Raw genomic sequence first — 11829 nt, 5'->3', positions numbered from 1 at the left:
GAATCCCCCCTTATGATTCGGACACTCAAAGAAAAATGGCTGACATACTCAATAGTGCCCTAACTAGTAAATAGGGAGCCATTTCGGTCACAGCCCCTGTGTCTGCCTTTGTTACTCAGTAATTATAAATCATTTAGAACAACACTCACAATGTGTTATATTTACAAGGTTTTAGTTATTTCACTTTTAGATTTTAACTAGGGCTGTCAATGTTAAAGCGTTAACTTGTAACTTGTTATAGCATGAACATTGAGTGTATAATTGCGATTATACCACAGTTCCATTATCACTGTTTATTAAAAGATTTTAAGTTAAACAGGACGAGAAAATGCGATTGTTTTGGTTATAAACACTCCGTCAGTTAAAATAGTTCCATAACTGCACTGTAAGCTCTTTATTATTTTAGTCAATATTGTGGAAATCTAAGCATACTGTAAATAAACAGAAGCATTTTACTCACCCAAATAAATGTTTTTAGGAAAGAAATCTGTGTAGATTAAAGTCCAGCCCTCGTTTGACTGAAAGAAAATGTTTTTTTTTTTTAAGAATTAAAAGTTTTGTTTAGTTCGACACCCCCAGCGGTGATTACAAGCAGAATTACAAGAGTCCACCTTACATTCAACTAAAAATACCCAATATTAACTGGACAATGTATTCACTTAAACTTTTCTTTTAATAATAACAACTCTTAACCTGATACTGGTGGCTGATAATGTGTGTAATAATGCATATTTTTGAATCACTGGGCTTTTTTATTTGTGGGACGCCTCTTTGTCTGCGCCGCCTATTGGAGACATGGCATTTCTGCACTGTGCCTATAGGATCCAGCGTCTCACAGTGGTGTTTAATAATATCACATTTGGTTTGTAAGCGCTGCACAGTTGCTAGGTTACCTGTGTGTGGCAGAGAAATACATTGTCACTCATAAAACGCCACTCAGCCAATCAAATTACAGGGTCAGAACTAACTGTGGTATAATTATGGATTTTTTATTCAATTTCCCCATTCTCTTTTCAAAATAATTTAATTTCTGCTTTTTTACTCAAAAATCAGGTTATGTAACGATGTAAATTAGAATGAAAATGAAAGCTTCTAGGTCAGGGGTGTCCAAAATGCGTCCCAAAGAGTCTAATAGCGGCGAGAATGCGCACTTGTACCACAGAAAACGGACCAAAGAGTCTACATGCGGCGAGAATGCACAGTTGTGGCACGGAAAACGGGCCAAAGAGTCTACATGCGGCGAGAATGTTCACTTGTAGTACAGAAAACGGACCAAAGAATCTACATGCGGCCAGAATGCGCAGTTGTGGCACGGAAAACGGGCCAAAGAGTCTAAAAGCAGTGAGAGTGCGTGGTTGTAGCGCAGAAAACGGGCCAAAGAGTCTAACAACTCCAAAGAAACGAAAAATGGACAGCAAATGCAGAAAATTTCAGGCATGTTGGGAAAATTACTCTTTTTAAAATGAGTACCGAGGGAAGTGTGTATGTTTAATTTATCAGGAATCAGTTGCCTAATTAGGAGTATAATATTAAGAGACATTATGAAAAAACTTTGTATACACAACACTGTCAAAGATAGATAAAGATAGTAACTCAAGTAAAATTATGTGTAAATGATAGTAATTAAGGAAATGTTTTATTATGAGTAATATATTTCATTATTTGTTTTATTGTTTTTTGAGTCTGTGGCCCGTGACTGCACATATATTTCTCTTTCTGGCCCATATTTTACAAAATAAAATATTAACAGTTTAAACAGTTTTATGTGCTATTGTAGTTAGTCCTGCCTATATGCCGCTCTTACACAGAAGTAACTAAATGAAATTGTTAGAAAAGCACTGATTTTATTTATTTTTAAATCAAAGATTAAAATACTTGTTTTTCTGGAATGGCACTTTTGTGATTTTTTTTTCCTTTATTGCAGTAATTGCATTAAGTCGTGTATATGTATGTGTGTATATATATATATATATATATATATATATATATATTGTGTATATTGACTAACTACAATAGCACATAAATGTGTTTAAACTGTTAATATAGTATTTTGTAAAATACTTATACAGATTCAGCTTCACCCCTGTTCAGAAGTTTAAATCGCGCTACGGTTAACCGGTAGCACCGCAGTTTCCGCCTTCTTTTAACAGACATGTTAAGGTGATTGGCTGCAGTAAAAAATGATGAACAGCTTGGTCTGTCTGAGGATTGGCTTAATAAAAAGTGATTGACAACGAAAGTGTAGTATTTGATTGGCTGCATTCGAAAATGATTGACACATGCTCTGCCTTTAGCCACGCCCACTGGGGCTCCGGCCTGGAGCATTACCCTTCTCGCCACCCCTGTTCTAGGTTGTAGCTTCTAGCTGTAATATTGCTTTTGGTCAATCACCCCCCCCCCCCCCCCCCACGCTTCTCAATCCATTTGTGTCCACCCCCACCTCTGAAATCAAAATTTCGTCCATGTGTTCAATTTTCCTTTAAACCTTTTTACGTGTTTACCAACCAGATGCTGGGTCAAAATCAAGCTGAATCATACAGTCTGAACCGAGAGCTCACTTCTACAGAAACGAAAGTAAAGCCTCTTTACCCTCCCCTCCCTTCACCCTCTCTCTCTCTCTCTCTATTCAGTTTATTCCCCTTGTGTGATGTGCAGTAATCTGTGAAGAAGCCACTCCCTTACACAGAATACTTCGGAAGTAACGGAAGTCATTCTCTCTCTCTCTCTTGTTCCTCGATCATCCCAGAACACAGCAAAATGGCAGAAGCTCTTCTATCAACTCAGGATTCTTTCAGCTGTCCGATCTGTCTGGATCTACTGAAAGATCCAGTGGCTATTCCCTGTGGACACAGTTTCTGTCTGGGTTGTATTAATGACTCCTGGGATCAGAGCGGGATCTACAGCTGCCCTCAGTGCAGACACACCTTCACTCCAAGGCCTGTTCTCAACAAGAACACCATGCTGGCTGAACTAGCTGAGGGTCTGAGGAAGACGAGGCTCCAATCTGCTCCTCCTGCTGCTGATTCTCCTACTGGATCTGGAGGTGTGGAGTGTGACGTCTGCACTGGAACAAAACACACAGCTGTTAAGTCCTGTCTGGCGTGTCTGGCCTCCTTTTGTGAAGCTCATATTCAGCCTCATTATGAATCTCCTGCCTTTAAGAAGCACAAGCTGGTTGAAGCCTCCATGAACCTGCAGGAGAAGATCTGCTCTCTTCATGATAAACTACTGGAGGTTTTCTGTCGCACTGATCAGCAGGTCATCTGTTATCTGTGTGTGATGGATAAACACAGTGGTCATAAGACAGTCTCAGCTGCAGCAGAAAGAGCTGAGAAACAGGTAAGTGAAAACCAATCATTTAAAACCAAGATCCTCTGTAATTTCAGCATGAATGGGTGGGGCTAAATGGCTGTAGACAATGAATATATATATTTTTTTTCAATAATGTTTTTGAAATAGAATTTCTAGTCTAAAATCTAAGATCAGGACTGATTTCATTTCTTTTTATGTAACATATGTATCTACATTATCTGGAATTTCCTTTTATCTAATTAATATGTTGATATCTTTAAAGGACTGTGGCCTCACATAAAATCTAAGTCGCTATCTCTTAATGATAGACCCAACTTTAACACAGTTCCACTACTCAGAAACCCATTTTCTCTGGTTCTATGTAGCGTTATCTAGACTGTGTTATGACTGTGCTTGTATGACAATATCTCTATGTATCCATTGCTTTTTTAGGATCAGTTGGGCCAAAACCGAGAAACCTGCAAAAAGACAATTGAGCAGAAAGAGAAGGATGTGCAGGAGCTGAACAAGGTCATGGAGAAAGTCAGGGTGAGTAAACTGACCAAAAACCTCTTTCAATTTACCATGATTGTGTAGGTGAAAGAGATTGAGATGAAGCCCCTCCTCTCTGTATGTCTCCTAACAGCACTCTGCACAGGCAACAGTGGAGGACAGTGAGAAGATCTTTACTGAACTGATTCAGTCCATGGAGAGAAGATGCTCTGAGGTGAAAGAGCTGATCAGAGCTCAGGAGAAGACTGAACTGAGTCTGGCTGAAGATCTCCTGAAGAAACTGGAGCAGGAGATTGCTGATCTGAGGAGGAGAGATGCTGATCTGAAGCAGCTTTCTTACATAGAGGATCCCATCCAGTTCCTCCAGGTAGTCTCCAGGAAGTCAGATCCCTCAACATATTATCAGTAAAGTGTGCTGGAGCTCCAGGAAGATAAAGCATTCTCTTTGTTATGTATTTTTAATCTTTGCAGGATTTCCAGTCACTTCCTGTCCTTCCCCAATCTACTAACCTATCCAGCATCAATATGAACCCCCAGTTCTCTATAGAGTTTTTGAAGAATAGGGTCTCAGAAATGAAGCAATTGAATGGATACAGCAAGCTTGATCTTGTCCAAGTATCTGAAGGTATGACTAGAATAGTTTCCAGTAAGAACGTGAACACATATGTGGAAGGAGGGGTAGTGAATGACTGATACATAAATAAATTAATGTATGGTACCTGTTGTTGTTGTTGTTGTTGTTTTTTTATAGTTTACACCGTCCAGCCTGCTGAACCAAAGAACAGAGAGGAATTATTGAAATGTGAGTATCAGTCATTGCACCCATACACACTCATACACAACAATCACCCCGTTCCCATCCTTATAACAATCTCTGCTTACTTGCTCTGGAACAAAATGTACAGTATACATTTAAAACTAATCATTCTGTTTAATATTCCCAAAGAGTAAAATATACCTTACCTACAGGGCAAATTAAGATATCCTGCCTTTCTCAGGCCCAATTTCAGCTTAGCAGAAATTGAATAAGACTCACCCAATTCTTGTAATTTAAAGGCACATAATGATTTCCTTGATTATTGAAATTTTAAAAGGAGTAAAATTACAGCTTCAAACTCACTGCAGCGCTCCATTGAGGTGTATTTGGAGGAATAGCGGTGCTACAAGGACTACAAAAACACGGTTGGTTAATTCTTTACAGACGCTAACAATTAGTGATGAGCACAGCAGCTTTTTTAGATGAACTGAATCATTAGAATCCATTCACTAAAAAGATTAGTTAATTTGAACAAATCGTTCGCGAACGACAGAACTCTACTAACTAACATACAGACACTATGGCAGAAGCTTGAAAGAGAATAAATATTAATAAACATTTCATGCTAAAAGAGACAAATTAATGATGCAGTTCAGATTGGTTGTAATTATTTTCATTTGCTTTTGAATTTCTGATGGAAAAAGTAGCTTATATTCAGGTGGATTTTCCACTATTTATGTAGTACATTTTAGTAATAACAGTCTACTGTATATATGTAAAAAAATATATATCTATATGCTTATAAACAGGTCTTTATCCAACACATTTCCATTCACAACGATCATAACTTTGTAAACATATAATCAACAATGTTATGTTGGTATTGTAGATAAAAAGTGCCAGGAGATGGAGGGGGAGGTTTATGACAGTGCTATATACATTTATTACCATCTGCAACTGTAGGGGGAGCCCAAAAGCACAAAATCTTAATCCTACCTAGTGGGGCTTTAAGACATATTTTAACGATAAATTATTAGTTGTTTAAAAAAATCTGTGGTTATTACATTCAGTGTCGGTAATGTTTGGGCCATTATGGCTGAATAGAACTGGCAATTCAACAATTCAATCAATATCACAACAAGCAGAGGTCAGCACACAAATAGTGAAGGCAGATCAGTTGTTAGGAGTTGACAGGAGTTAATGCCAGTAACAGGAGTGAGTACCGGTAACAGGAGTGAGTACCAGTAACAGGAATGAGTATTGTCCCTGGTTTATTGATTTATTATTGTGAATATTAGTTAGTTAGTTAGTTAGGTAGTTAGTATGTAAACCACTTTTCCCAATTCTGTTTGGTTTATCATTTCTTTGTTTTTTTGTTATTTTAAAGCTTTTTTTTGCTTTTTTCTTGTTTTTGCTAATTATATGTTAAAAACTCTGTCCTGTTTCTTTCAGTCCTGTTACACACGACATAAAGAGTAACAGGAAGTGAGTTCCAGTAACAGGAATGAGTGCCAGTAACAGAAACAAGTGCCAGCAACAGGAACAATTGCCAGTACCAGAAGTGAGTGCCAGTAACAGGAGCGAGTTCCAGTAACAGGAGTGTGTATTGTCCCTGGTTTATTGATTTTTTTTTATTTGATTAATGTGAATATTAGTTAGTATTTAAGCCACTTTTTCCAATTTTGTTTGGTTCATCACTAGAATGTGCTCATGTGTCCTCATGTTATTAGCGTAGACGTCATTTAGTTTTTTTTCCACATTTTTCTAATTCTATGTTAAAAACTTATTTTCAGTCATGTTACTCATAACATGAAGAGTAACAGGAAGTGAGCTCCAGTAACAGAAACAAGTGCCAGTAATACAGGCATCCCAAGTTGCAAAAGTTGATTTCAGGGAGGTTGCCCACACTAAAAACCGATTGGCTGTCTCACAGTCTCTTTGCAGAGAACAGGCCAATCAGAACCCTCACTGTTTTCTCTTTCTCCTTCCCACATGCGATTAGAGAAAAAAAGTCTGTCACCTGTGTGCGCGTTTGAGGCACTCGTTCTGAATTCCGGGAGATTATATGTGACTCGCGGGCATCAGGGAGCCACTGCCGAAATGCAGGAGACTCCCGCAGCTTCAGGGAGACTTGGTTTGTCTGGTAATAGGAGTGAGTGCCAATAACATGACTGAGTGCTAGTACCAGAAGTGAGTGCTAGTAAGAGAAGTGAGTGCCAGTAACAGGAGTGAGTGCCAGTAACAGGAGTGTGTATTGTCCCTGGTTTATTGATTTATTAATGTGAATATTAGTTAGTTAGTTAATTAGTATGTAAACCAATTTTTCCAATTTAGTTTGGTTCATCATTCATACATATCTATTTGTTTAATAAAGTACATGATAATTTATCATGATCAATTTCAGGTTTGGGTCTTCTTGAAAAGTTAAAAATAGCTTTGCATCTTTAGAAAAATACAACGTGCATACATATATAGTGATCTTTTTGTCATAAATATCAATTATTTGAACATGCAGTCAACCATTTCTTTAAAATAAACATTTTCTTGAGAGAAAATGCATGCTTAAAATAAAAAAGTTTGTTTTATTTTTTCATTACTGTACACTCAGCACTCCATCTTGACAGAAAAAAAAACAAATGTAATGTAATTTTTGCCAATTTATTAAAAAAGAAAAACTAAAATATTACATGGTCATAAGTATTCAGACCCTTTGCTCAGTATTGAGTAGAAGCACCCTTCTGAGCCAGGACAGCCAAAAGTCTTCTTGGGAATGATGTAATAAGTTTTTCACACCAGGATTTGGGGATTCTCTGCCATTTGTCCTTGCAAATCCTCTCCAGTTCCATCAGGTTGGATGGTGAACGTTGGTGGCAGCCATTTCCAGGTCTCTCCAGAAATGCTTAATTTTGTTTAGGCCAGGGCTCTGGCTGGACCAGTCAAGAGTGGTCACAGAGTTGCTCTGAAGCCACTCCTTATTAATTTTAATTTCAGTTGTGTGCTTAGGGTCATTGTCTTGTTGGAAGGTGAATTTTCAGCCCAGTCTGAGATCCAGAGCACTCTGAAAGAGATGTTCTTCCAGGATATCTCTGTACTTGGCCGCATTCATATTTCCGTCAGTGTCAACCAGTCGTCCTGTCCCTGCAGCTTAAAACCACCCCCATAGCATGATGCTGCCACCACCATGTTCACTGTTGGGATTGTATCGGGCAGGTGATAACCAGTGCCTGGATTTTTCGACACATACAGCTTAGAATTAACACCAAAAAGTTCAAGAATGTTTATTTCTCATAGTCTGAGAGTCCTTCATTTTTTTTTTTTGGCAAACTCTATACAGGCTTTCATAACGTTTAACTTGGCCTGATATGATGTTTTTGATCGAAATAGCTTTTAGTAGATTTCAGTAAATGTGACCTCCTAATGCTGCAAAGTCAACAAATGACCATTTTCAGTTCTTTACAACCTATAAATGTTTTAAAACTTTGCTGTGCATAATAGTTTGAAACATAATAGTTTTTTTTATTTTTGAAGAATATACTGTTATTATCCGGGGATGACTTTTATTATACTGACTGTCATTTGCATCGACCATTTTCGAAAATCAGGGAAAATATAATTTGCATAATAATTTGGAACGCAGTGTAATGTCTGTATACCAAACAATTCTTTGATTTATAAAATGTGTTCACTATTTACTATTTTCCACCAGATTCCTGTCAGCTCACACTAAATCCATGTATGGTACACGAATGTCTGCAGCTGTCTGAGGGAAACAAGAAAGTGAATCTGATTCAGCAGTGGGGTAGAGGTTATTATGGAGAACAAACATTAAGTTATCCACAGAACTGGTGTCAGGTACTTTGTTCTGAGTGTCTATCTGGATGCTGCTACTGGGAAGCTGAGGTAAATGGAAACTTTTCAATAGCTGTGTCATATCAGGACATTAGTTTGGGTGGAAACATAATTCAAAGTGAGTTTGGATCCAACAATCAGTCTTGGAGTCTGGCACATTTTAACTCTGAGTTGTATTTCAGAGAAAATCAAAGACGTACTAATCTCAGTGTACACTCATTCCCCTCCAGAATAGGAGTGTATGTGGATCACAGTGCAGGAATTCTGTCCTTCTACAGCATCACCGATGCAATGACCCTCCTCCACAGAGTCCAAACCACCTTCACTCAGCCCCTCTATGCCGGATTTGGGATGACGTCTCAAGAAAGCTCTGTTAAAATATGTGATCTGTGATTAGCTTTTTCTGGCCAACCACAGAGCAGCTGTGCACTGCACTGCAGTGACACTGACATGGTGGTTTAATAGTGTGTTGCACTGGTTTGAGTGGATAAGATATGACAGTGCTGTCGGCATAAAGCATCGGTCAGGTTTAATCTGAACAAAAGCTTAAAAAATGTATACTGTGTTAGTATGAATATTTACTACAATCCAACAAGGGAAGTGTAACATATACACTGTGTACAGACAGAAGATGCTCTGGAACAATGCAGTTTTAGCTGTACAGCATAGTTGATCTGTCCATGCACTGCCCACATCTCAGTTTTTTATATTTTCACCAGGAGCTTGATGCTAAATAATCTCAATGAAATGTAGATACAGTCTTGCAAATAGAGACCCTAATATTTGAAGTCTTTGCAGATTAATATCTAAGTCTTAAGGTGAGAGAGCCGTCAGACTTTCAGGGTATATACAGTGTCTTCTAGTGGGTGGTCACTACAAGAAACCTCAGAGTGGGAACAATAAAACAATAATGAACATTTAGCATTAGCCTACTGTTTCTATATTTAATTTAAAATTATGTATGGACCAAGCTCCCAGCGTTGTATGTTGACTGTACATTATGGGTGTTTAAAGCTATTTCCATATTACAAACATATTTTAAATCCTTTAATTTCCCAGTGTGTCTTATAATCTTATAAACTCTATTAACATCATGGAAATTTACAGCAAAAGTTGCGGTTAAGTCACAGTGGGGTGGGGTTGTATATAATGATCTTGTATGCATGTATGCATGATTAGATTGCTAAGTGGTCACGGGGATGCTTGTTCATCCTTGTGTGGTCAGGTGACAATCTCCAAAAAACTTTGTTCAATAAACTGACTAAAAAGAATTTTAGGTGTCCGACTGATTTCCTCCGCTGATTCAAAAGAACATGCGAGATTTGGTAGGTAGACCAATCCCATAATTGTCACTCAACTGAAGTTTCAGTTAAGTTTCTCTAGACTGGAGCGGTATTAGCCGCTAATGGCAGCGCAGGCTCTTTTGCCGTTCAGAAGTGAGTATATGGGACGGTAGCCTGTGTAAAAAGTATAAAAAGATTCCGAAAATATATTTTTTATTATTTTATTTAATTTCATATGAATATGCCTCATGATAGTTTGTAATTCATAAAAGTTAAAAATAACAAACTGGAAAAACAAGACATTAAAAGTACTAGGACAATAAAACTGCCTCTTTAATAGAGAGGGAGAGGGGGGCACCTATAGAGTATAAGTTATATAGAGTATACTATAGAGTATAAGAGTATAAGTATAAGTTGATTGGATCAGTCTTGTAGTCTTTTTGAGCTCTAAGTCTTCTACATGTTTAAACATCACTGCCAGTATTCACTCTTGTTATATTCCTTCTTTAGTGAAGTACGGGCTGAAGCCCTGCTGACAAGAGCTGCCAGTGCTTTTACTCAGCATGTTTCCTTAATATCCGATGATACATCCTGATCATTTTATCATTTACTACTGAAAATAAGTTACACATTGGTCCTTTGAAAAGCTCCCATTAGCGAGGTGTGCTTAATATTCCTGTGCAAAGTACGTAACTAGCTCACTAGTGTGTGTGTATATATGCTATATATTTTTTCTCTTTTGAATTTGCAACAAACAATTTTTCCTTTTGATTGTGGATTTTATTTTTTTGTGTAAAACTTTTGGAACAAAATTCACTCCATATGAACTATTGTTCTCTTTTGCAACTCAGGTATGTTATATTATGTATATTATAAGTTTTGGACAGTAGGGGGTACTGTTTCCCCTAAAATGTCACCTCTTTGTGTAGTAAATGTTATATAAAATGGCTGAAGCTCTAACTGCATGGTCGGTTGCATTAAATATGGTACACTGTGAGCTATTAAGTACTTATGGTTGTGATATAGCTACTAGGGAATTTGTTTTATCTGCATTTTAAGAAAAAAGTTTTTTTTTTTATAAATGTATTTGTGCCTATTAATGTGTATTAAATCTAAACAGTATTGCTGAATATTGGAATATAATTGAATGTGAAATATGTGTTTTGATTTTATTTCTGTTTTATACTTAAATATATATAAAATTGTTTTTTAATATATATCATCTAATTTTATTTATCATTCATGTAATAACTGTTAACCAGTCTATGCTGATAGCTGAAGGGGGAGCAGTTTCTATGCTGTGCCCTCTCACTGACATGGACTATTGTTCTCTTTTGCAACTCAGAGCAATAAACAAAGAAGGTGACAGATTTCTGACTCCTGTAAAGTTATTAACACAACACAGAGGGGTAGCTGGTTCGGATTGTTGTAAAAAAGAAAATGAAAGGTGGGTTTACACCCACCCCTCATCCGGGGTACAACTCCCCTACGTGTTCGTTTTGATAGAGTCGCAGACAGGTGGAGTGAAGTTGAAAGCAAACCAAGTATTTATTAAAAAGTACTGAATTCAGGAGAACCAACACACAAGACAGTTAACAGCCGTCCCAGTATAAGTTCTGACCCCCCTCTGATCTGACTCCATGTTTATACCCCAAATGACGTGAAACCTCCTGATGAGGTGTTGCTAAAATCATCTCATGTTAGTATGCATAATTTCACGTGTTAGTAATCCGTTTCACGTGTCTGACCGGACCACTAGTGTTTGGCCTTGACTGTGTTCTTCCAGAACTGAACATTGTGGCATTATTTGTGTGCGTCTGCGTCACTCCCCGCTTTGAAGCAGCTGCAGGTTTTAGGGAGGCACCCACACACAGGGAGGGCCGCTTTGATCTAAGTTCCTCCTCTGTAGCAATTTAGTTCATACAGAGTGTACCAGTCGGGTTCATGGCCGTTAGTTAGGATCATGCAGCGACCGAGATGCCTTAAGCGTGAGCTACACCAGTCACACAATAGATTTCATATGTTATATGCTAATAGGTCAGTAACACGTGGTTAGTACGCCATACAATAGATCCTATGTGTTAGTTAAATGCCTTATGTATCATGTGGGTTAGTTTGTCATATAATAGAGTCTGT

General features: G+C 37.7%; 1 protein-coding gene across 1 annotated transcript; it reads left to right on the top strand.

The window, feature by feature from the left end:
* The first annotated feature begins 2757 nt into the window (after positions 1 to 2757).
* Positions 2758 to 10806, top strand: LOC111190300 (tripartite motif-containing protein 16-like). Its single transcript, XM_049485636.1, has 6 exons — positions 2758 to 3339; positions 3745 to 3840; positions 3938 to 4171; positions 4276 to 4429; positions 4556 to 4606; positions 8268 to 10806. The coding sequence occupies exons 1-6, from the start codon at positions 2758 to 2760 to the stop codon at positions 8801 to 8803; spliced, it is 1653 nt and encodes a 550-aa protein (XP_049341593.1). The 3' UTR covers positions 8804 to 10806.
* Positions 10807 to 11829: the final 1023 nt, after the last annotated feature.

This window comes from Astyanax mexicanus, chromosome 12 (assembly GCF_023375975.1).
Source record: "Astyanax mexicanus isolate ESR-SI-001 chromosome 12, AstMex3_surface, whole genome shotgun sequence".
Lineage (NCBI taxonomy): Eukaryota > Metazoa > Chordata > Actinopteri > Characiformes > Acestrorhamphidae > Astyanax > Astyanax mexicanus.
This window is presented reverse-complemented; position numbering and strand designations above follow the sequence as displayed.